The 25,513-nt window shown below is 50.3% G+C and overlaps 2 protein-coding genes across 9 annotated transcripts in view; one reads left to right on the top strand and one right to left on the bottom strand.

Annotated features, from left to right (window-relative positions):
• ELMOD3 (ELMO domain containing 3) overlaps positions 1-4,481 on the top strand; it is a 32,646-nt gene extending 28,165 nt beyond the window's left edge. For 3 of the 4 annotated variants that reach the window (XM_039463812.2, XM_074397568.1, XM_074397564.1), the window contains 2 exons: positions 2,492-2,568; positions 2,878-3,496. In XM_039463812.2, the coding sequence (XP_039319746.1) occupies positions 2,492-2,568; positions 2,878-3,223 (423 nt within the window). In that variant the 3' untranslated portion in view covers positions 3,224-3,496. The other variant, XM_039463815.2, reaches the window with a different exon arrangement.
• On the bottom strand, positions 1,263-25,167 carry CAPG (capping actin protein, gelsolin like). Of its 5 annotated transcripts, XM_074397576.1 has the most exons (11): positions 22,323-22,405; positions 14,446-14,481; positions 14,110-14,282; positions 13,854-14,008; positions 13,490-13,654; positions 11,801-11,950; positions 11,357-11,449; positions 10,685-10,817; positions 8,237-8,325; positions 7,585-7,652; positions 1,263-2,955 (listed from the first exon to the last, which is right to left on the bottom strand). In XM_074397576.1, the coding sequence occupies exons 2-10, from the start codon at positions 14,466-14,468 to the stop codon at positions 7,587-7,589; spliced, it is 1,047 nt and encodes a 348-aa protein (XP_074253677.1). In that variant the 5' UTR covers positions 14,469-14,481; positions 22,323-22,405; the 3' UTR covers positions 1,263-2,955; positions 7,585-7,586. The 5 variants fall into 5 exon arrangements, with proteins under 5 accessions (XP_074253677.1, XP_003942178.1, XP_010328283.1 ...); XM_003942129.4 differs by lacking the exons at positions 1,263-2,955; positions 22,323-22,405 and adding an exon at positions 25,111-25,167 and having other exon boundaries at positions 7,462-7,652; XM_010329981.3 differs by lacking the exon at positions 1,263-2,955 and having other exon boundaries at positions 7,462-7,652.
• Positions 25,168-25,513: the final 346 nt, after the last annotated feature.

Below are 25,513 nucleotides of genomic sequence, written 5' to 3'. Positions count from 1 at the left end.
GTGGATCACAAGATCAGGAGTTCAAGACCAGCCTGACCAATGTAGTGAAACCCCATCTCTACTAAAAATACAAAAAAAAATTAGCAAGGATGGTAGCATATGCCTGTAGTCCCAGCTACTTGGGAGGCTAAGGCAGAAGAATCACTTGAACCCAGGAGGCAGAGGTTGCAGTGAGCCAAGATTGCGCCACCGTACTCCAGCCTGGGTGACAGAGTGAGACTCTTTGTCTCAGGGAAAAAAAAAAAAAATCTCTCTCATAAAGTTGTAATGATTAGTGACTTGACTCCACCTAGCGAGGCACTAGCACTGGATTTCCAAGACCAACCCCAGGTTCAGTGATTCCTGAGAGACTCAAGGGACTCCATGTATCCACATGTAGTTTTTGGTATTTACAGTTCTGATTTAGTACAATGGAAGCAAAATCAGCAAAGGGAAGAAGTGCATGGGACGAAGTCCATAGGAATCCAGGTGCTAATGTCCAACAGGCCTCTCCCAGTGGAATCACACAGAATGCACTTCATTCCTCCACTGCCAAATTATGCAACACATGTCAAATGTTGCCAGTCAGGGAAGTTTATTATTTATTTATTAGAGGTACCCAGTACTCATGGTTTTCACTGGGTGCTGGTCATGTAGGCACCCTCTGCCAGCACATAGCAAAATTATAGAGTCAAAGAGGGAAAGCTGGTGTTCAGCATAAAGTATCTTTTTTGTGTTTGTTTTTTGCAAAAAAAAAATTTGTAGAGACAGAGTCTCACCATGTTGCCTAGGCTGGTCTTGAACTCCTAGACTTAAGTACTCCATCCACCTGTAATCCCAAAGTGCTGGATTGTGAGTCCTGGGCTCAGCCAGCATAAACTATCTTGTTTGCATGAGCAGTTGAGTAGCAGTGTTAGGGAATGATGGGAACCAGCTCAAAATCCAAGTTCTCAGCTGTCAGCCATGGCGTGATCTAAGAATTTTCTGAGACTGAGGCTCTAAGGAGTCTCAGGCGTGCGTGTTAACTTTTTTCTGCACAGTACTCAAAGTTTATTTCCTTTTTGCTTTTGAGAGATGGAAAGGCTGAAATTCTTAGAGGTTGGCTCTAAGAATTACACCTGAATTCCAGATCTTGACCTGGCTACCTGGTAGCTTTGAGAAGGCCAAGGACACACAGCTACCAGGTAGCCAGGCCAAGATCTGGAATTCAGGTGTCATGGAAGACCCTGAGAAAAATCTGTGTCTTGAAGTATCTGCTTTCTTTTCTTTTTTTTTTTTAAAAAAAAAAAAGAAGAAAAGAAAAATCTCTGTGGAGCCAGAAGACCTTCTGCAGTCTAGCATTGTCTAGAGGAACCTCTGCAATGACAGAAGTGTTCTAGATATTGGAAATGCACTATACAGTACAGCAGCCACTAAGCACCTGTGACTACTGAGCACTGGAAATGTGGCTACTGTACCAAGGTAGTAGCTACCACCACTAAGCTGGACTTTTATAATTGTTTTTAATGTAGTTCATTTAAATAGCTATATGCAGCTGGTCACCACCATACTGGACAGTGCAGTCTATACCATAATGTAATAGATTTTTCTTCTCTTGGGAAGCAGGTGGGATAAATAGACCTTGGCTCTTGTTCTGTACTAAGGAATGCACTGGTCTATGTGCTCCTCTCACTGGGTATCCTTGTGTATGTGCAACGGGGGAAAATAACATGTCATGTCTGCAAGTTCCCTGGAAAAAAGCTCTTTCCATTCAGAGATTATGCAAGCTTGGTTTCATTGTTATTAAAGAAAGGAGCTTGCCTGACTGAAAATAGAGCATTAACGCTGTCCCTGTAAGGGATTCTGAGGCCTGTCCTGGTGAAGCTCCCCTGCTGGACTCAGGCCCGTCCTGGTGACGACCCCTTGCTGGACTCAGGCTGTCTCCTCTCGGGGTCTGACCTGCACAGCCCACTCAGGCCTCTGTGTTATGGAGAGATGGGGTGTGCCCATAAGTCAGGTTGACCTTCTACCCACGTGTGTCTTCTCTGTCTGCCTTAGGATGAGATGCTCATGAGCCGTCAGAAAACCAGAAGCCCAGAAAAGGGTAGAGGAGACTTTAAGAACCTGTAGGGCTAGTTAGAGCACTGAGCTCTCTCTTCTGTCTTCATCCTGATGCCAGGAGGTGATGTGGGCCAAGGGGTTGAGTCTGCTGCAGGCCAAGGAGAGCTCATGGGTCAGGATGATGAAGAGGCTGGAGAGCTAACATGGGTGTTATACACAGCAGCTCTGGAGCAAATAACCTCAGTTGGTATCCTAGTTCCCATGCCTTAGGAAAGTTACTTAAGGTCACTGAGCCTTAGTTCCTCATCTGTATGATGGGAAGAAGATTATTGTGAAAATTAAGTGGAAGCAATAATAATATCGGCTTTTGCCTCTGGAGCTGTGCTTGTCTGTGAGCCACACCAGGCTGCAGATGACAGGAGTCATGGTGAGAGCTGGAGTTGCTGCTGACTGGGTGCCCCCTCCGTTGCAGCAATTCCCTTTCTGTTTGATGTCCGTGAACATCACCCGCATTGCCATCCAGGCCTTGAGAGAGGAGTGTCTCTCCAGGTGAGTCCCCAAATGCCAGCTGGTTAGAGTGACCCAGCAGAGCCTGGTTCTTCCCCACTCCGGCTTCATTTTCCATAGCTCTACTTCGCCTGCTGGCTCCTGGAGGGCCTGGACAAAGTCCCCATGCACCATTCTCCCTAGGACGTCTCTCCTCCCACCCCTGGCCTCAGATGTCAGGCTCCTGGGGAATGGTGGGGGCATCCTGGGTTTGGGCTGGCTTCCCTGGGGAAATGGGGAGGGAGGGTGGGAGGGTACCCAGCTCTCAGCCTTCATCCACTGCTGAGCAGGTCACCCCCGCATGTCCTGCAGAGAGTGTAATCGGCAGCAGAAAGTCATCCCCGTGGTGAACAGCTTCTATGCCGCCACGTTCCTCCACCTCGCACATGTCTGGAGGACACAGCAGAAGACCATCTTAGACGCAGGCTTTGTCCTCAAAGGTGTGCTCTTTCTTCTGGGGTGGCCTAGGCTCCCAAATGCACAGTGTCCCTGGTTCACAGAGCCCAAGGTGGTTGCTAGACTGGTTTGGGCTGCAGTTCTTCCCCATCCACACTTTCTCAAATTCCAGCTTACCAAAGTATTCATCCCCCACCCCCTGGAGCCTGCTGGGTCTCCTTTCTCTGCCCCCACTGTCGCCCTTTTCTGGCCTTATACTTAGGAAGAGCATATATTCTGATCAAAAATTGGGAGCCAGGGTCCAATAGTTGGACTATTCAAAGTTGCAATTGTCCAGATAAGGTAGTGTGTGTGGCCCTTGTGGATGTATCTGGCTCCCTGGCTGACCTCTCTGGTAATCTCTCCATCTGAGGCTCTTTTACATTTTTCTCTGTGGAATAGGGGTTGGGGGTCCTCCCTAGAGCTGCTAGGCTTGAGACCCTGACTATTGTGCCACCCAGAGCCCCCTCAAGCCGTCTGCTCCCCAATTCTCTCTGTTGCAGACTTGGAAGTATTGGCCAAGAAGAGCCCACGGCGACTGCTCAAGACCCTGGAGCTGTATTTGGCCAGGGTGTCAAAGGGACAGGCCTCCTTGTTGGGAGCACAGAAGTGCTACGGGCCAGAAGCCCCTAACTCCAAGGATCTCACCTTCACAGGTGTATGTGACCTGCAGCCTCAGTCATCTGAAGGCACTGGCTGATATGACCCCCGAGACAGATAGTGGCTTAGGCTGAGCTGCAGGGGTTTTCAGAGGGTGAGTGGAAACCATGTCAGGAGCCTGGCTGGGCCACATCCCTTGCTGTCTTAGCAGATGCGATATAGGAAGCTCCTGGGCTTAGCTGCAGAATGCCAAGTACCAGCATGAGACAAGAGGGGCAGCTGGACTTCACCCCCTCCCCGCAGACCTGCCTCCCAAGCAAGGAGAACTCTGCCTTCATCTGTTAGGCTCCAGTCTCCAGGCTTGAGTTCCAGTGTATCTCCCTGGGAGTGAATGGATCATGAGGTCGTATGGCCCCATCTGGATGTTCTGCAGATCCCCACAAGGAAGGAGATTCCAGCAGAGGCAGCCAGAATTCTGACTCCTTGGCGGCAGCAGGGCTTTCAGGCACCAGTATCTATGTCATTAGAACTCAGAAGAAGAGGGCAGTGGCAGCAGCCAACAGGGGGCAGCATGACCCAAGCAAGGGGCCTGAGGCCTCAGTGGGGGTGGAGCACAGAGGTGCCTCACCAGGCGGGTGTCAGGGCCCCTCTGGAGTTTCTGGCCATTCACTTACCCACCCTTTTCTCCCTCCTGTCTCTTGCTCCATTGTTTGTGATAGAGAAATGGGCATTTGGCTACGCATCTTTCAGAGCTGCTCCATTCTAGCCCCCAGAAGCTGGGGCTTCCTCCTCTAGAGGTGGTGCATGCCCCATGTTTCTGGCCTAACTGAGGGAAGGAGGTAATTCACACCAGCAGTTTTCAAATAAAGGAATTGTTCTAATTAAGTGTCTGGGGTATTTTCTTCCAAGACAAGTCTTTTATCATCCTGTGGCCCTATTGTTCTGGGACCTGATTAAAGCCAGGCACACCCAAGGGTGAGGGCGCAGGTGGGTTCCAGCCTGCTCATGGGCTCCAGGAGACAGAACGTTGCCTGTGCTGTGGCAAACCCTGCTGAGTTCATAGGATGTCCATCTTCCACTATGCTTAGAAGCCTAGAGACTCATTGCAAGCTCTAGCCAGTGGATGAGGTAGCCCAGCTGTTGTTAAGATTGACTGGTGTAAGGCATCCACACAGCGTTTTTCCTGTGTTTGCTTCTGGGGAAGGCTGACACTTGGTTCCTTCACAAAAGAGCCTCCAGGCCAGGGTACCTGAGCTGGGGAGCAGGGGGCAGGTGAGAGCCCCACTATGCTGCCTTCTGTCCTCTGGACTCCCTCAAGTGGAGCTATGGAAGACTACTATCTACCTTGCGGGCCTCTCCAAGTCTGACCCACTGCAGGAGGAGCCATCACAGAGGTGGACAAGAGAGGTGGCCACCCAGGTGTGGAGGGGAACTCCTGACTGCTGCCAGCGGGGTGCCTCAAGGGTGGGGCTGGTAGCCTACCCCATAGTTTGCCTTGTGTTGTCTGCCTGACCTGAACTAACCTCCCATTCCTGACACTTCCTCTAGTCTGGTCCTCAGCTAACCAGCAGAGACAGCAGGGAGATTGCTGAGCATAGCATGGCCGGAGTTGGAACGTAGGAAAGAAAAGCCGCAGCTCGGCCTCCACTTCGGAGCATCAGGTTGGGTGGCTCTTCCCTCTGCAAGGCCCTTTCTTCCCACCTCCCACCCTGTTTAGTTTCCCCTAGATGACGAAATACAGCTTCAGACCTTGGAATGTTAGCAATATGTAGTCTGGCAAGTTTTAATTCACAGTTCTGTTAACGAACTGGTTGTGAGGCGTACCTGAACCATATGAAAGTAGATGCAAAAATCTTTTTTTTTTTTTTTTTTTTTTAAGAGGTGGGGTTTCACTGTGTTGGCCAGGATGGTCTTGATCTCCTGACCTTGTGGTCCAACCGCCTCGGCCTCCCAAAATGCTGAGATTACAGGCATGAGCCACTATACCTGGCTGTAAAATCTTTTTTTTTTTTTTTTTTAAACAGGGTCTCACTGTGTCACCCAGGCTTGAGTGCAGTGATACGATCTTGACTCAGTGCAACCTCTACACCTCCCCAGCTCAAGCTATCCTCCTACTTAAGCTTCTCAAGTAGCTGGGACTACAGGTGCATACCACCATGCCCAGCTAATTTTTGTATTTTTGATAGAGATGGGATTTTACCATGTTGCCCAGGCTAGTCTCAAACCCCTAAGCTCAAGCAATCCCCCTGTCTCTGCCTCCTAGAATGCTGGGATTAAGGCATGAGCCACTGTGTTCAGCCACAAAAATCTTAATTGGTGTATATTTATTGGGAAAGGGCCTAGGCCTTTCATAGGAGACCTAAAATGCTCCCTAACTCTACAAAGGTTGTCAGAACCACTAATGGAGTGCAACCTGTATTCTCTCCCCTTTAAAAAAATCATCCCTGACGCCTGTTCTTTGTGTAGATTGTCAGGTAGGGCTGAGAAGTCTGTGGAGAGGACAGGAGCAGGGCAGATCCACAGAGGAGCTCTTTTCTTTTTATTTTTTGAGTTGGAGTCTCACTCCTTGTCACCCAGGCTGGAGTGCAGTGACGCAGTCTCAGCTCACTGCAACCTCCACCCCCTGGGTTCAAGCGATTCTCCTGCCTTGGCCTCCCAAGTAGCTGAGGTTACAGGCATGTGCAACCATGCCCGGCTAATTTTCTGTATTTTTAGTAGAGATGGGGTTTCTATGTTGGCCAGACTGGTATCAAACTGCTGATCTCCAATGATCTGCCTGTCTCAGCCTCCCAAAATGCTGGGGTTACAGGCATAAGCTCCCGTAATATCTGCTTCTTGGCACAAAATCAGCAAGTTAAACTTGCTGATGGATCAGAATTTTTGTTTTGGAATGGAAGAATCTAATTTCTAGAGCTCAGAAGCAACATAACCCAGAGAACCCAGGGGTGAGGGGGAGTCAGGGTGGCTACAGCCCTGCCAGGCCTCACAGCCTCTGCTCCAGGCTGACACAGGCCCACTCATGCCCTGTGCTTGGCCCTGGGCATGCCTCCTTGGATGGAACCTCTTTTTAGCTACTGCATTCTCCCTGCTATTTAGCTCTGTAGCCTCTGACATCCCAAAACCACTTATTACACAAGAGAATGAACCAGGTCATGCGTGGTGGCTCATGGCTGTAATCCCAGCACCTTGGGAGGTCAAAAGTTCAAGACCAGCCTGCCCAACATGGTGAAACCATGTCTCTACTAAAATTACAAAAATTAGCCAGGCATGGTGGCAGGCACCTATAATCCCAGCTACTAAGGAGGCTGAGGCAGGAGAATTGCTTGAACCCAGGAGGCGGATAAGAACCAGAAGGAAGACTGTCCATGCTACCCTGCTGCTTTTCACATAGCCCTGCAGTGGCCCTGGGCTCACCAGCCAAACACGCAGTGTGATGTGCCTATGAAGTCACAAGCATGCTCGGCACAGTTTTGAAAAGCTGTCCTCTCTTGCTGAGTAAGCATGTGTCACTTGAAGCTGCCTGGCAGTGCTTTATTAGGGCATCTGAGGAAATACTGGTTTAAATGGAGCTGCATCCGAAGCCCATTACCACAACCTTCTCCCTGTTGGGAATGTGAGACTGAACTAAACCCCCAGCTGAAAGTGATCCTGAGGCTTGGCGCTGTGCCACCTCCCTATTGGGTTCACAGAAGTTCCTGCAAGCCTGGCTGGGACTCCTCAGTCATGCAAAGCAGCTCTGGCCTCCAAGGCTGTGCAACTGTCATCTGTGTGCTACTCCACCCCCAGCATGGGGATGAACCCAGATGAATAGGTGGATGACAGTGAGAATCAGCCCCAGGGCAGGCGGTGCAGAAAAAGAGCTGGGAAAGCACTTGTCTCCTTTATTGAATATCTGCAGGAGGCACCTCTGCACTGACCAGGCAGTCAGAGAAGAAAGCAGGCATGCGGTGGGGGGCAGGGGTGCATGGGACAGGAGACACCCACCCTCATTTCCAGTCCTTGAAAAATTGCTTGAAGATGGGAGTCTCACGGCCCTGGGGCAGAATCTCCACCTGCAGGGACAGCGCGGGAGAAGTAGGGTTCACAAAGTTGCCACCTCTGCCTCTGCCAGGGAGGACTGGAAGGGGCAAGAGCCAGGGAGGAGAGCGTGGGTGCCTGGCCTGAGTCCATGTGCAGTCCAGGCCGGGAAAGCTCCTCTGGATGAGCCACAAGATGAGAACCAAGATTTCAGGGATACAGACTGAGGCAACAGACTGCTTCAAGGATGTGTGTGCACAGTTCGATAAACGCCACCAACTGTAGCTGAGCCCTGTCAGCTCCCCGTGGGATAACTTGTGGACACTGTGCTGTGGCTGGAGGAGTGGCACCAGCCAGGGACAATGGCCCAGAGGAGGAGCACCCAGTTCTCTGAGTGCCCAGGGGAGTGCTGCCCAACATCCTCTTTGAAAAGAAAAAGAACAGGTATTTTGACATTTTGAAGGATTGCGATGGGCTTTCCCATGTGATGGGTCTAAAAGGGAGGGCTGATTGTTCTGACAGTGCCCGAGTCTCTCCTGCCCTTCCTGGCCAATCTGAGGGCTCAGAGGCCACAGGAGGAGCCCTAGGAGGAGGGCTAGGGGCATGGGCATCTCCTCACCTGAGTGTTCGGGGCGTACCGCATGCGCGAGATGAAGCCCTCGGCCACTTGCAGGGCTGCCTGCCGCTCCTTCTCATTCGCTTTTCGTCCTGGATCATAGGAGAAGATTTTTCAAAACAGCAGGGACCCTCCTTAGCCCCCATCCCATTTTTCTTGAGTAAATTTAAGGGAGTCCACAGAAGAGCCAGCAATTTTTACAATAAATGGACCGGGGTCCCAAGAATGCTGAGGGGCTCTTGGGAGATGTGGAGTCAGTCCTCTAAGAATTTTCCCAAACTGGCAGCACCGAGGTAGATGAAAACCCCTCTTTTGTCAGGGTCTGATCATGCAAACCTCTGCTCTGACCTGGGCCCCAGGAATATTTCAGGGAGGGAAAAGGTGTTCTCCCAGCATCAGACTGTGAGGCCGCAGGTCTCCTTTTCCCCCAGGACCCCTCACCTCTTGAGTTCATCAAGTCTCTTCTGAAAAACTAAATAAGACAAAGGGTGCACTTTATTATAGATGTGAACTTAATCCCATAGTGCCCACAGGGCTACACTGGCCTAACAGTTATGCTAACTTAGAGCTTATAAAAATGAAGACCCTAAATAACCCAGTCATTCTTGCAGGAAGTCCTGAGAACTCAAACTGTGCTCCATTCCAGGCTTTTTTTTTTTTTTTTTTTTTTTTTTTTTTTCCTGAGACATAGTCTCCTGTCACGGCTCACTACAGCCTCAACCTCCCAGGCTCAAGCAATCCGCCCACCTCAGCCTTCTGTGTAGCTGGGACCATAGGTGCACGCCACCACACTCAGCTAATATTTGTGTGGGTTTTTTTTTTTTTTTTTTTTTTTTTTTTTTGTAGAGGGGGGATTTTGCCATGTTGCCCAGGCTGCCAGGCATTTTTCCAAAAATTTTTCCGATGCCACAATGATGCCGTGATGTGGTTGGCTCTCTATACAGCTATAAAACGCCATAACTACAATGCGCCTGAAATTAATATGCTGGATTCCTTCCTCTGTCACTGACCAGCTGCCCCCCTACCCATGAGAGCCTTCTCTTCCTGGCCTCCCAAGTTTCCTGTTTCTCCTCCAGTTTCTCTTTCCATAGTGGTTGGGTTCTTTGCTCCGGTTTATACACACTTCTGTGGGCCTCTGGGAACCCTGCTTGGCATTGGTTCCATGGGATATGCCCTCTGGCAGGAGAGAAGAGGCAGCCTGCAGTGCACACCTCTCTCCTGTCACTCTTTTGCTGCTCCCAGCTCCTCCCTTTCACCTCTATCTCTGCTGAGTTTCAGAAGTAATGCTGTGAAATGCCTGGTGGTGGCTATCTGTAGATACCCACCTACTTATCTACCTTCCTGACCAGGCTAGGGGCTGGCATTTTTCCCTGTCTTGGTTGACCCTGTAACTGGGTGTTGAACAAATGCTATTGGCGAAAATTCTCAGACCCTAGACAGAGACTCAGAACAAGTTTGTTTCATTTTTAGTCAAACCAAGCAGAACAAGCTCTGCACAACAGTGTTTCTATTTCCAGAAGATAGAATCTCTTGGAAAAACAAGTTCTACAGGTTCACCACTGGCTGCATAAAATGTCTCATTTGTTTGAAATTCATTTCTGTCAAATCTTGAGGCAGAACCCCAGGACCAGGGGTCCCAGCAGCCCCGAAGGTCTAGGGTGAGGCTAGGGCAGTGGTTCTCAAACTGTGGTCTCTGGAGCCAGCCGCACAGACATGACCCGGAAACTTGTTAGAGATGTCCGTTCTACCCTACCCCAGACCTAGCAAATCAGAATCTCTGGGGGTGGGGCCAGCCATCTAAATAGGCCCTGGAGTGATTCTGAGGCTTGCTGCAGTTTCAGAGCCATTGTCTAGAATTTAGGAGGTGGGAACAGCAAAGAGAAAATGGCGAGGCCTGGCCAGGTGCAGTGGCTCACTCATACTTATAATCCTAGCATTTTGGGAGGCTGAGGCAAGTGGATCACCTGAGGTCAGAAGTTCAAGACCAGCCTGGTGGCAAAACCCCGTCTCTACTAAAAATACAAAAATTAGCCAGGCATGGTGGCACACGCCTGTAGTCCCAGCTACTTGGGAGGCTGAGGCAGGAGGATTACTTGAACCTGGAAGGTGGAGGTTGCAGTGAGCCGAGATCATGCCACTGCACTCCAGACTGGGGGATAGAGCAAAAAAATAAAAAACAGAAAAATAAAATGGCGAGGGCCATTGTGAAGAGGCCAAGGTGAGGATCACTGGAGGCCAAGAGTTTGATACCATCTTGGGCAACATAGAGAGATCCCATCTCTATCTTTTAAACAAAATTTTTAAAGAGAGAGAAAATGGCCACCACAAGCATGCAGGCTCCCTGAGAAGCTGTCTTTTACAAGCAGCTAGGCAGGCTGAGCCCTATACAGGGAAGCCTGCCCGGTCAGAACAGCTCCAGGCATCTCAGGCTGGTACAGAGGAGCCACGTACCCTTCCAGATATAGATCTTGCCACAGAGCCCATTGTCCAGCACGAAGCAGTCATCAGATATCAGCAGTTCGAGGGCAAAGGGGCTGGAGTCAGCCACCTTGGTCAGGTTCATCTGTCCGGTGGCATCAGAGACCTGGGGAGGAAGGGTAGTGCCTGATCTCATTCCCCACATATACCAGCCCTCACCTCAGCCTGAGGAGGGGAAGGCTGGCCCTCCCTAGCTCCCTCCCACACTGCCCCCCTGCCCATCACCCAGGCCCCAGGAGCAGACAGAAGAGTGAAGACCTGAAAAGCAAATCCCAGGCAGCCCCACTGCCTCCCATTACCCCAATCCCTGCAGCACAGGGGCCCCGAACCCATTTGAAAATTAGGTGGATTCCAAATTACAAAGAAATGCACAGAATTCAAGACAGAAAAGCTCAGCATTGGTTTCAAGCCTTCACCAAGCATGGGCTGGAAGTGAGGGGCACTCATATTCTCAGGAGGGCCTGCCATCTGCCCACTTCCCATCCTCCTCTCCCTCCAAGCCCTGTATAACTCTCCACCTCCCACCTGGGTTCCAGCCCCACCTTCCCCCTGCCTTCCTCCCTCCACCCTGCTTGCGTGCAGCTGTCCTGTGCAGGCTCCCACCCTCCCTGCTGCCAGGTCCCAGGGCAGGCTTGAGGGGCCCACCTTATACAGAGCCGCGGCTTGGGAATTTGTCTGGTCAGCTGTCAGGTCTTCCTCGGGGTTGCCCTCCTTCAGAGCAGGCCTGGGGCCCAGGACCTGCAGGGGCCGGGGCAGGCCAGGTTTATAGGAACCCTTGCCCTGGAACTTCCCAGCCCATCATGCCCAGGGCCACTGCTTCTGGTGGGGCAAACCACACCCTGAACTAGAGTACCCAGCAGAGAAGAGGTGAGTGAGGGCTGGGTCCAGCTCACCCACCAGCCAGGCTGCTCAGCCTCAAGGATGAGCATCTACCCAAAGGGGCACCCTGTGAGCTGGCCACAGCCCTGGCTAGTACCCAGACGCCCCCTGCCACCCTCCACTGGCCACCCTCAGCCCTGAGCTCATCACCACCTCTTTTGGCCACTTCCAAGCAGAGGCTCCCAGCCACCCACTCCAGTGTCCCCCAACCTGGATCATCTCAGCAGGCTCCTCCCCATCAGTGACAATCTCCACCTGGGCCTTGCCCTGTCGCTCACTGTCCCGGATGGCCAGGGCCAGGTCTCTCGCCTTGTTGCGTTCCAGGATGTTGGACTTGCCACCACACCAGGCAAAGATGTTCTGCAAGGAAGCAGGGAAGCCCGGGTCAGAGCCAGCTGCCTGTGTCCTGCCCCCTGGCCCAGAGGAAGAGCCCCTAGCTCTCCCTCTGTCCTTTCTCAACTGTCCCTGAGGCAGGACAATCAGGAAGGCAGAGCACGGCACAGAAGTCTCTCTGAAAATGGCCAAGACCATCCTCTGCAAGTGTTTCTCTGCCCACCTGCCATCTGTCTTCCTTTCGTTTTTTTTTTTTTTTTTTTTTGAGACAGGGTCTTACTCTGTCACCCAGGCAGGAGTGCAAGGATGTAATCATGGCTCACTACAGCCTCAATGTCATGGGCTCAAGCAATTCTCCCACCTTAGCTTCCTAAGCAGCTGGGACTACTGGCATGTGCCACCACATCTGGCTAATTTCTTAACATTTTGGTCACAAAGTGCTGGGCTCAAGCCTCTTTATTTCTCTTCCCATCACGTATTTCCTGTGTTTAAACGTCTCTTACCACCTATCTCCACCTACTAGAAAGTGAGCTTCATGAAGGTTTTGTTTGGCTCTGCTCCCTACTGTGGGTCCACTGCTGAAACAGAGCCTGGCACGGATTTAGGCACAAAAGAAATATTGACTGACTGAGTGAAAACTGGATGGGTGAATGGCTGAAGGGCGTCCTTGAGCGCAGCTTCTCACACTCCTACCTGCAGCCTGCCGGGCAGAGTCCCTGCCGCCTCTCCTCTTCTGGTAATGGCGAGGTCTGTTCACCCATGCCCTTGCTTGTCTCACCGCGTGTAGTCCTCCTCACCAAGAGCTCCTGGATTGATCTCCCTGCCCTGAATCTTCAGCGCCACGAGACGCAGCCCATCTCGTCAGCCAGCCAATTTCCTCATGACCTGGGCTCACCTTCCACCTTCCTTGGCAATTTCCCTCCCCCTGCCCCTGTCTCCCAGCCCCTGCCAGGTCCCAGTCTCACTAGACCCCTGATGTGTGCATGTCTGCACCCTTCCCCCGCTTGGTGGCTCGGCTCACCTCCCCCCTTTGCCTAGAGTGGCATCTCCCCTCCTGTAGGTCTAGTTCAATGTCACCTTCCTGGGACAACTGGCTTCAGCTCAGGCTAAAGCGCTCCTCCCTGCCCTGAGCTCCCCCAGCACATGGCAGCTGTCCCCCTTAAACCCCTCCTCACATCCTGCCTCAGGTTATGGCAAGTGATCGGCCCATCTTGGCTGCCTCCCCAGAGTGAGCTTTTATGGTCCCTGTACTGGCTCAGAGAGGGCATCATAGTTTCACAGAATGAAGAGATAAACGACTGAATTAATGAACAGTTTGGCAGGTAGCGAACACAGAGTCTTCCAAGAGGAGGAAGAAAGCTCCAGAGCATCAGAGGCAATGTCTAGATGGCAGGAGGCTGGCATCAGTCCTTACAAGTATAGGGACATTCTCCAATGGTCAGAGGGGTCTGACTTGGAATAGGCTACGGCTTCTCAGCTTCTTTCCCTCTTTCATGGCTTCCTACCCCTCTGTCCTTGTAAAGGATGGTGCCAATATAGAGTGTTCAGTCTGGCCAGCCTACCCACCTGGCCCAGGTCCAGGATGAAGCAGTCCCCTGTGTTGAAGCTGTCCCAGCTCAGTGCCCGCTCAGTGGCACGAATGTTCTTCTTCCCCTTCACCTGGTAGAGTTTCTTGATGGCAGCTGGGGCTCCTGAGGAGGTCTTATGAAATGCTGACTCCACACCACCTTCCTGCAGCCCAGATAGCCCATCTGAGTGGACTGACAGGAGATCTGGAGCCCACTGCACCCAATTCCACTGGGAGACGGGCAGAAAAGTGGGGACCCAACCCCAGGGGCACCCAGGTCTTCTGCAGGGTAAGAACCATCTGGAAGCGGGGCTGGCTCTGAGAGAGGCTGCAAGGTAGGGATGCCTGGAGGTGGGCTCTGACCTGGTACTTGAGGCCCCGTGGGAAGTAGCTCATGAAGAGATCGGACTCATTGCCCTGCACCTCACGGTGCTGCACAGGCCGCTCTCCCAGCAGCGTGTTGAGGTGCACAGCCAGCACGGCGCAGGCGCCCTGCTCATCCCGGGATGACTGCTGGCCTGGGACAAGCGGGAGAGGGCAGGGCAAGGCCCTTGAGACCCATGCCAGCCCCCTTCCTCCCATGACTGGGCCCGACCTTCCCCCATCTCGACCTCCTTACCTATCCACAGGTGCAGATGGGAAACCTCTTCTGGGCCATTGTGCAGCACTAGGTAGGAGTCCCCGGAGAAGAAGATGCCCTGGTTCTCCCGCACCACCGGCACGGGCTTCAGCTTCTCCACCCGCCACACATGCAGGCCTGGATCCTGCACTGAGGCTGAAAATGGAGAGCCACTGCGGAAAGAGAGAGGGTTGACAGCAGCCAGCCCACTCGCCCAAGCACAGCCCTGGGCAGGCCTGGCAACTGCAGTCTGGGGATAAAGAGAGCGGTGGGGAGGAGCAGCCCTTGGAGGTGAAAAACGGGAAGTTGTGAAAGGAGCTGGGGCATGCAGCTTACCTCTGGGGAATGGCTGTGTACATGCTGTTTTCAGATCTAGAAAGAAAGAAGCCATTATTATTACAAATGCCGTAAGAAGCACCTCTCACATGGGGCTGGAGACGCCCTTCCCAATAGCCAAGTACCTTCATATTCATCAACTACTTCATCTCTAGGAGCCCTAGTTCCATCATGCAGACAAAGAAAATAAGGCTCAGAAATTCTAAGTCCAAGGCCACACAGTGGCTCGTGGAAACCAGGTCTCTGACCCCTGGGCCAGGGTCTCCCCTATGCTGAGATCCCACAGAAATTAAAATAAGAGCAGAAAGTCAAGCACAGTGGCTCAAACCTGTAATCCCAGCACTTTGGGAGGCTGAGGCAGGCAGATCATGAGGTCAAGAGATAGAGACCATCCTGACCAACATGGTGAAACCCTGTCTCTACTAAAAAAAATACAAAAATTAGCTGGGCATGATGGTGCACGCCTGTAGTCCCAGCTATGTGGGAGGCTGCGGCAGGAGAATCACTTAAACTCGGGAGGCAGAGGTTGCAGTAAGCTGAGATCCTGCCACTGCACTCCAGCCTAACAACAGAGTGAGACTCTGCCTCAAAATAAATTAAAAAACAGGCTGGGCATGGTGGCTCAAGCCTGTAATCCCAGCACTTTGGGAGGCCAAGGCAGATGGATCACGAGGTCAAGAGATCGAAACCATCCTGGTCAACATGGTGAAACCCCATGTCTACTAAAAATACAAAAAATTAACTGGGCATGGTGGCATGTGCCTGTAATCCCAACTACTCCAGAGGCTGAGGCAGGAGAATTGCCTGAACTCAGGAGGCAGAGGTTACGGTGAGCCGAGATTGCACCATTGCACTCCAGCCTGGGTAACAAGAGCGAAACTCTGTCTCAAAAATTAATTAATTAATTAATTTAAAAAATAAAATTAAAAAAAGAAAAAAGAGCAGAAATTAACAGAAAACAGAAACAAGAGAGAAAAGCAATGAATTTTTTTTTTTTTTTTGAGATGAAGTCTCACTCTGTCGCCCAGGCTGGAGTGCAGTGGCATGACCTTGGCTCACTTCACCCTCTGCCTCCCAAGTTCAAGTAATCCTCCGGTCTCAGCCTCCCAAGTAGCTGGGATTGCAGGCACCCACCATAAAGCCTGGCTAATTTTTGTATTTTTAGTGAAGATGAAGTTTTGGCATTTGCCCTGGCTGGTGTTGAACTCCTGACCTCAAGTAATTTGCCCACCTTAGCCTCCCAAAGTAATGAGATTACAGGCAGAAGCTACCGCACCTAGCCTCAAGATGGTTGTTTCCTTTTTTTTTCTTTTTTTTTTTTTGAGAGAGTCTTTGTCACCCAGGCTGGACTGCAGTGGCACGATCTTGGCTCACTGCAACCTCCGCCTCCTGAGTTCAAGTGATTCTCGAGCCTCAGCCTCCCAAGTAGCTGAGATTACAGGTGCATACCACCACGCCTGGCTAATTTTTGTATTTCTAGTAGAGATGGGGATTCACCATGTTGGCCAGGCTGGTCTCAAACTCCTGACCTCAAGTGATTGACCCGCCTCGGCCTCCCAAAGTGCTGAGATTACTGGCATCAGCCACCACCCCAACAAGTTGTTTTTTTAAACCAATACCATTGATAAATCTTTAGACAAACTGATTAGCAGAAAGAGAAAACACAAATATCAATATAGAAATGAGAGATGTGAGGTCACCACAGATTTTACAGATACTAAAAGAATAAAGGGAATATTATAAAAAGTTTATGTCAATATATTCAACCACTTATATAACATGGGCAAATTCCTTGAAAGATACAAAGTATGAAAGCTCACTCAAGAAGACAGATTATCTGAATAGTGGCCGTAGCTATTAAAGAAAATAAATTTGTAGTAAAAAATTCATTCTCCCTTCAAAAAAAACCCCAAGCCCAGATGGTTTCATTGGCAATTTCTACCAAAAATTTTAAAAGGCTATAATACCCATTGTACACAAACTCTTCCAAAACAGAGATGACAGAACACTTCTCAATTCCTCCTATACTGCCACCATTCTCCTGATAACAAAACCAGATAAATATATTACACAGAAAGAAAATTAAAGATCAGTATCTCTCATGAACACACACATTAAAAAAATAACAAAATTTGGCCAGGTGCTATGGCTCGTGCCTGTAATCCCAGCACTTTGGGAGACTGAGATGGGAGGATCATGAGGTCAGGAGTTCGAGACCAGCCTGGCCAACATAGTGAAACCCTGCCTCTATTAAAAAAATACAAGAATTTGCCGGGTGTGGTGGCACACGCCTGTAGTCCCAGCTACTCGGGAGGCTGAGGCGGGAGAATCCCTTGAACCTGGGAGGCAGAGGTTGCAGTGAGCTGAGACCACGCCATTGCACTCCAGCCTGGGTGACAGAGGGACACTCCATTTCAAATAAATAAATAAATAAAAATAAAAAAATTTTAGCTAATGAAATCAAATAATATATAAAAAACAAACCATGATGACCAAATGAAGTTTAGTCTGGGAATGCGAGATTGGTTTAATATCTGAAAATCAGGGTGACAATAGCTAATAGCAATGCAGTGTATATTTCAACATAGCCAGAAGAGAGGATTTGAACGTTATCATGACAAAGAAATGATAAATGTTTAAGTAATGGATATGCTAATTACCTTGATTTGATCATTATACGAGGTATATATATACACCGTACATGTACAATAAAACATCACACTGCACCTCCTAAGTATGTACAATTATTACCTGTCTATTACAAATTTAAAATAAATTAAGTAAAGCAGTTCACAATGCCAAAAAAAAAAATCCCAAAATTTGAAAATAAATCAGGTTCATATCCAAGTCTCAGCAACAACAACAAAAAAAAGAATAAGAAGAAAGTAATGTATCCACATACATGATTACACGTATGTGTAATCACCTCAACAGATGCAAAAAAAGCATTTAGCAAAATTCTACATTCATTCCTAGTTTAAAATTTTTTTTCAAGCCTGGGCAATATAGGGAGACCTCAAACCTACAAAAAATGTAAAAATCAGCCAAATGTGGTAGTACAAGCCTGTAGTCCCAGCTACTCAGGAGGCTGAGGAGGGAGGATCAGTTGAGCCCAGGAGGTAGAGGCTGCAGTGAGGCAAGATCATGCTGCTGAATTGCAACCTGGATGACAGAGTGAGACCCTCTCTCAAAAAAAAAAAAATTTTCTCCCCACGAACTAGGAATAGAAGGAAACTTTCTTAACCTGATAAAAAAACATCTATTAAAATAAAACAAGCAAACAAACAAACAAAACCCTGCACTTAACATTATACTTAATGGCTGCTCTAATTCTAAACTCCCTCCCGGGGAAATTTCACCCACTCCCAGGCATCAGCTATCACTTCCGTACGCCCAGCTTCCCTCAAATGCCAGAAGGATGAACACCATCTTTATTCTGTGGGCCAATGGGAGCAACTTTTTCTGGATGAAAGTCATTCCAAAAAAAAAAAAAAAAAAAATGCGGAAGGCAAGCATTTTTAAGGAATATATTATCTTCTTTAAAATTCAGAAAATACAGTAACCACAGCTCCACTCACTGTCACTTTCATAGGTTCCCATCACTAGAGGATTTCTTTTTTTGGCTCAAAAGGCAGAGACCACAGAGCCAGCATGCACATCATATGTAATACAATTCATGCTGTGCATCCATCCAGACAGAGTTTGAGCCCCAGTGGCACAGGGTAAGGGCTTGGGGAAGTGGAGGGTAAAAATGCAAGTTGGCACCATTAGGAGATTCTCGGGGGCTGGGGCAGCAGGATCAGGAAGTGAAATCTGTGGCGGGCCCGGGAAGTCAGGGTTCGGGGGAAGGTGGATGGCAGAGCAGAGGGTTTTGAGTCTGAGTAGGAAACAAAGAGGGACGGGTCAAGAGCAGTGATAATAGATGTGAAATGTTGTGTGAATTATGACTTTCTTTTTCCTTTCCCAACCTACAAAACAGTGGAAGGCATTTTTTGGCACCATGATTCCGGAAGAGAAGCAGAGAACAGAGGTTTGCAGAGGAAAACGTTAATGTTTCTCCATCCCACAGAGGATCACATGCTGTGCCCACATCCCCTGCAACAGGCAGCCCAGCCTGTGACTCAGGCCTGAGATGGTGAAGTGGCTGCCCCAACCTTAAGCCATCGAGAGAGCTCAGGAATGAGACACAAGAGTACACCAATTGTCAGCTTTACTGTTTTCCATTCTGTGTTTAACTCAAAATCAGACAGCCCAAATGCCAGAGAGCCACATCAGAGTTTTGATAAAACGGGTTTGGCAGGCAGGGTGCAGTGACTCACACCTGTAATCCCAGCACTTTGGGAGGCCAAGGTGGGCGTATCACTTGGGGTCAGGAGTTCAAGACCAGCCTGGCCAACATGGTGAAACCCCATCTCTACTAAAAGTACAAAAATTAGCCAGAAATCGCTTGAACCCGGGAGGAGGAGATTGCAGTGAGCCGAGATGGTGCCACTGCACTCCAGCCTGGGCAACAGGGCGAGACTCCATCTCAAAAAAAAAAAAGAAAAAGAAAGAAATGAGTTTGGCTGCCTGTTAGAATGACCTTGGGACCTTATTAAAATGTTGGTACTAATGAAGATCCTTTGCTTGGCCAAAGTTTAATCAGGCTTCTGAACCTCCCCTTAGGCCCATCTGTACATGCGCTTGTAAAATCCAGTTTTAGCAAAAGAACCCTGCTAAGACCATTTAGCCAGAACCCCCTACCCTTGATATCTGGTCAATCTGATCATCATAGATATCTGATTGGGTTCCTCATTCCCTTCCCCTGCCCCTGCCGCCCCCACCCCCTTGATGTCTGATCACTTTGGCCTGTATTCAGCAAGAATCCGGTTAGGTCAGTCTAGCCAGATTCTCCTTACCCCTGACTTTCTTTCTTTCTTTCTTTTTTATTTTTTATTTTTGAGACAGTCTTACTCTGTCACCTAGGCTGGAATGCAGTGGCACAGTCTTAGTTCACTGCAACCTCTGCCTCCTGAGTTCAAGCAATTCTCCTGCCTCAGCCTTCTGCGTAGCTGGGATTAGAGGTGTGTGCCACCGTGCCTGGTTAATTTTTTGTACTTTTAATAGAGATTGAGGTTTCACCATGTCGGCCAGGCTGGTCTCGAACTCCTGATCACCCACCTCAGCCTCCCAAAGTTCTGGGATTGCAGGCATGAGCCACTGTACCCGGCTCATTTTTTTCTTTAACAGTGTCCAAGCCCCTGGTCTGGAGATTCTGACTCCACAGGTCTGGAGTGGAGCTTGATCACCCATATTTTCAACATATGTTCCAAGAGATGATAATACTGCCAGTGAATTCTGTCCAGAACAGTGTCAAATGCTTGCCTGCACATTAGAATCATCTGGGGACTTTTGAAAAACCCAATGCCAGCCAGGCATGGCAGCTCATGCCTGTAATCCCAGCACTTTGGGAGGCCGAGGTGGGTGGATTGTTTGAGCTCAAGAGTTCAAGACCAGCCCTGGCAACGTGGTGAAACTCTGTCTCTAAAAAATATACAAAAATTAGCTGGCCATGGTGGTACATGCCGGTAATCCCAGTTACTTCGGAGGCTGTGGCACAAAAATTGCTTGAACCTAGGAGGCAGAGGTTGCAGTGAGCTGAGATTGCACCACTGCACAACAGCCTGGGTGACAGAGCGAGACTTCATCTCAAAAAAAAAAAAAAAAAAAAAAAGTAATTTTCACGAAAATAAGAAAGAAAATCCCCAGTGCCTAGCTTCCATACTAGACCCGTTAAAACCAGACTCCTGAGTGGAGCCTGGATGTCAGTGTTTGACAAGCTCCAGATGACTCTAACGCTTGGTCAGGGCTAACACTCCTGCTGCCTCATCAGATCTCTGTCCCAAGACATTTTGTTTCAGTCTCTCCTGGGGAAGGGTCCACCCTGACCTCTGGCCTTTCATTATTTCCTCTATCCCAGCCCTCTGCCCAAGCACACAGCTCCTCGAGCTTCCTCAGTGTCCACGTTCATCCTTACATCCATTAAAGTCCCTTCATTCTTCCAGGCACATATCAAGCCCCAGCTGTCCAAGGAAACTTCCAGGACTTTCAGCAGCCTCCGCCTTCTCTGGGAGTTCTCCCAGCCCTCTGCCCTGGGAGCACACACTTCAGCCTGTTTTACAGCAGGACCTGACTCCTTTGTGTCTCGACTGGAGCAAAGACACACATGATGCCTCTGCTCCTCAAGCAGCCCAGGAAAGAGTCTGTTCAATTCTACTCAAGGTCTGTGCTGGACGCTTGGCAGTGGGCGTGAGGTGCACAGAGACAAAGAATAGCCCACGTCTCATGGTTTAGCTGCAGGGTGCAGTGAACAGGGAGCCATCATACCCAGTGAAACCGCAGACAAACTTCCTCTGGGGGGGGAATGCCACGGAATCACAGATGTCAGCATTAGAAAGTGCTAAAGTTCTTATCTAGTCCTGCTCTGCCTGCAACGCCCTACACATACCCATACACAGATAACGCAGAAATCTCTTCTATAGCATCCCTTATCATCCTCTTCTTCAAGGCTTCCAGTGATGGGGAACTTACCACCTTACCAAACAGCCTCTTCCACGCCTCTTAAAGCCTTTACTTTTCCCCACTCTGTTATAGTGTGGTGAGTTACGGAGCTGCTCATCTCTACTACTACACAGTAGGGTCCTGTAGGACAGAAGTGCATTTTGCCTCTGGATCTAGCCGGAACCTCATGCAGGTGCTCGAAGAATGTATTCGATTAACTGGACCTGCTGGGCTCCGATTATTAGATGAGGTGGCCCCTGAGGGATAGCCCAGGATTTCAAAAGGCTGGGACAGGCTGGAACAGCACCGGGAGGCAGAGAGCAGGGCTCGGGGTCTCATGAGACTGCTGTGGGCCTGGAGGTGGGGAAGAGGCAAGCCCTGCTGGCTGTCCCATGGTCATGACTTAGGCTGTCTTTGAGGACACACTGGGGGACCTGGGAGAGGGGGGTCACTGTTACATACACCTTTAAGGAAAGGCTTGACAGCCATCAGAGGGACAAAAATCCTGCCAGGGTCCAGCAGTGCCTTTGCCTTCCTCAGACCCTGATTCCACTAACCCCCAAAAGGTCTCTTCCCTTCACAGTCCCTGCTTGCCCCTAGGTGTGAAATGAAACGGCACATCCCCTTCTCCTGGAGAAGGGGTGGAGAGGTAGTTGTCCACACTAGAAACCACTCCGAATCCCCCAGCCTGGGACATGGCATTCTCAGGATCTGGATCCAGAGGCTTCATTTGGGGATTCTGAATGGTCTTTCCCCGATACCAAATAGGTCTCCTACCCTGCCCCAGGCTCCGCCCCTTCCTCCCTTCCCACACCCTACTTCAGGCAGTCCACCTAGACCCCCGGCCAAGATCTTCCAGAGTTTGCAAAATAATAATCGAATGCGCCACTTGGATTTGAATTCAAATGGCTAAGACTGCCCTGCCCCCTCCCCAAACCACTCCCACCCAAATAGCCAGTCCACCACAGTCCTGTCTCCGAGGCATGCAGCTTCTAATCTGATTTCAACTCCAGTTTGGCTGAGGGGCTTCAGGAGCAGTGCGGGGGCCTCTGTAAGGAGGTCTGGCACAACCGGGATAAGCCCTGTCCCAAGAGTTACTCCATCGGCAGGGTGGCACAGCCTACAATCCTCCCGGGCAGCTTCAAAGCTGCCATCAGATCATGTGCCTGGAGCCTGGCATAAGACTGGCAGCACAGCAGGCTGGTGGAACACCACTCTGGCACAAAGTGGCATCCGGAAATGTGGGTCTCTGTTCCCAGACCGCAACAGCCATCCCTTACCTGCCCACCCAGGAGGGTCCCGGCCAGCCTCGCTGGCAGCCACCCTCCCACCTTCACCTTTCAACACTCCTACTTTCCTTTCTTCCTCCTACTTCTGCTTCTTAGGTTCGTCTTCCTCCCGGACTGCCCCACCCGGCTTCTCACTTCCCTATTACTTCTCTGGCTGTCCCACCCACCAGCCCCACCCCTGGGCTCTTTCCCCAGCCGGTGTGGAGGCAAGGTCCCCTGAAAGGGAGGGGCAGCAGGCCTGAAGCAGAAGAGCAGGCACTGGGGTGGGCAGTGGGTATGCGAGGCCATCTCCACAGAGGGGCACATAGGGAGGCTGGAGGTCCACCCAGCCCCACCACAGTGGCCTCAGCCAGCTGCAGGTCACAGCCAAGGCAGATCAGGGAGGGAATCTCTGAGTCTGAGACCAGCAAGGAAAGCCACACTCTCCACTCAGGGCCTGGGGCAGGCACTGCACAGCCCCCACCACTGCTGGGTTAGTCACATTTCCTGGGCAGGGTCACTGGCTCCGAATCACTTTTTCCTCCTCCCTCAACTTGTCTTTCTCCTTGCCCTGAATGCAAGTATTTGATTTTGTTTTAAGATCAGTCTTTGGGCCAGGCGCGGTGGCTCAAGCCTGTAATCCCAGCACTTTGGGAGGCTGAGGCGGGTGGATCACGAGGTCAAGAGATCGAGACCATCCTGGTCAACATGGTGAAACCCTGCCTCTACTAAAAATACAAAAATTAGCTGGGCATGGTGGCGCGTGCATGTAATCCCAGCTACTCAGGAGGCTGAGGCAGGAGAATTGCCTGAACCCAGGAGGCGGAGGTTGCGGTGAGCTGAGATCGCACCATTGCACTCTAGCCTGGTTAACAAGAGCAAAACTCTGTCTCAAAAAATAAATAAATAAATAAAAAGATCAGTTTTTTGGGGGTTTTTTGTTTTGCTTTTGAGACTGGGCTCACTCTGTCACTCAAGCTGGAGTGCAGTGGCATGATCACGGCTAACTGCAGCCTTGAACTCCTGGGCTCAAGCGATCCTCCTGTTTCAGCCTCCTGAGCAGCTGAGACCACAGCCCTGCACCAACACGCCCCACTAATTTTTTTATTTTTTTATTTTTTCTAGAGACAGAGTCTTGCTATGTTGCCCAGGCTGGTCTAGAACTCCTGAGCTGAAGGAATCCTCCCACTTTAGCCTCCCAAAGTGCTGGGATTACAAGCGTGCGCTACTGCGCCTGGCTAAACTAAGTTCTCAGGGAGTGGCCATAAAACACTCTTTGGGTAATGAGAGCGAAACTCCTTCTCAAAAAAAAAAAAGGGTAGATTGGTAGATTGGTGGAGGGTAGGAGGAGGAGGGAGAGAATCAGGAAAAATAACTAATGGGTACCAGGCTTAATATCAGGGAAACAAAATAATCTGTACAACAAAGCTCCATGACACAAGTTTACTTATATAACAAACTTGCACAGGTACCCCTAAACTTAAGATAATCGTTTAAAAAAAAAAAAAAAAAAAAGGATAGTCTGGGTTGGAATCCCAGCAGGGCCTTGTCCCTACGAAACCAGAGGCTGGGTGGTTAACCTGGTCATGTGATAAGAGCTAGACAATTTGGCTCCTTACTAACTGTGCAAGTGGCTTAACCTCCTGGAGCTTCCCTGTGCCCAACCCATAACATGGGCATACAGTTAAATGTGAGGATGAAATGAGATTCTATGATTAATGAGCAAATAAGAGATGCTCAATAAATCCAGACTTCTCTCCTCTTCCCTCTAGTTTGCAATCCATCTCAACAATGGGAATGTACTAAAGGACCCCAGTAAATGTGCCAGCAGCACCAAAGGCATCAGTGTCCCCGGCCCCTCCCCTAGTTCCGGATTTATTCACAGGAGGAAAGAAAGTTAAACCACAGAGCACTCTCCTCTTCCCATCCCCAGCCCCAGCACTGGAAAGGTTCTCTGATTTTGGTTGCACCAGCGCATACCTTGGGTGGCTCTTAAGTTCTGGATTCAGTGACCCACGGACGGGACAAGGATGAATGGGAATCACTTCCTCACACTCAAAGCCTCTCTGGGCTAAAGGTGGTCCCATCACCGCAGAAAAAAAAAGGGGAGAGGTTTACACATTAACAGAGAAACACTAGGCTGGGCACGGTGGCTCATGCCCCTAATCCCAAACTTTGGGAGGCCCAGGTGGTCGGATCACCTGAGGTCAGGAGTTCGAGACCAGCCTGACCAACGTGGCGAAACACCGTCTCTACTAATAATACAAAAATTAGCTGGTCGTGGAGGCGGGCGCCTGTAGTCCCAGCTACTCGGGAGGCTGAGGCAGGAGAATCGCTTGAACCCGGGAAGTGGAGGTTGCAGTGAGCTGAGATCCACCACTGCACTCTAGCCTGGGCAACAAGAGCAAAAGTCCTTCTCAAAAAACAACAGCAGCAAAACAAAAGGGCCGGTCACTCAGCCTAGGACTCTGGGGAGCCGCTAGGAACTCAATGCACATGCTAATGAGTTAGCTAGTAACTAGACTCTAGAACTAGTTTTTTTTTTTTTTTTTTTTTTTTTTTTTTTTTTTTTTTTTTTTTTTTTTTGCCAGATGCACAGTGTTCTACCCTTGTGGTCTCCCCTGAGCACTACTGCTTAGTTTGTCCCAAATGAAGTAAAATAAAGCATTTCTTCAGCACGGACCCACCCTCTCTCGCCTCTTCTTACAGGAAGCCAGGAGACTGCGCGCCCCTAAGAGCGGCCCCCGGCTGTGGGAGAAGAGGAGGGAGCGGGGCGCCCCCAACGGGCTAAGCCCGTTCGATCGCTACAGGGGGAGCCCGGGTCCCCGGCGACCGGACCCCGAAGCGCGCTACTTGCCTGCCAACGCCTTGATCCGACGCTCTGGGCGCTGTCTCAGCCGCCCCCCGCCCCCCGCCCTCCACTCCCTGGAGATGCGTGGCCGGGAGCCGCCCCCAATGAGTCAGAGGGAGGGGCCCGCCGGTCTGAGGTGGCGGGGGCGCCCCTACCGGAGACTGGAGCGCCCGAAAGGCTCCTAGAATTGGGGGTGGGAAGGAGGATATTGGGGAAACTAAGGACAAGCTTCCTATGCTGTAAACTTTTCGAGAAGATTGCAGTGTTCACTTCCATCCCATCGTTAGGCCCTGGCGTCAATCACCCGGTGAGCAGCTACTGTTCTGTGAGCGCCCACTGTATCTACCATCATTACTCCTGCTGGAAACATGAAGTCTTGGGGAGGCTCAGAGAAGGTCAGTAATTTGTC

This window comes from Saimiri boliviensis, chromosome 1 (assembly GCF_048565385.1).
Source record: "Saimiri boliviensis isolate mSaiBol1 chromosome 1, mSaiBol1.pri, whole genome shotgun sequence".
Lineage (NCBI taxonomy): Eukaryota > Metazoa > Chordata > Mammalia > Primates > Cebidae > Saimiri > Saimiri boliviensis.
Note: the sequence above shows the minus strand (reverse complement) of the source record. Positions and strands in the feature narration are given on the sequence as shown.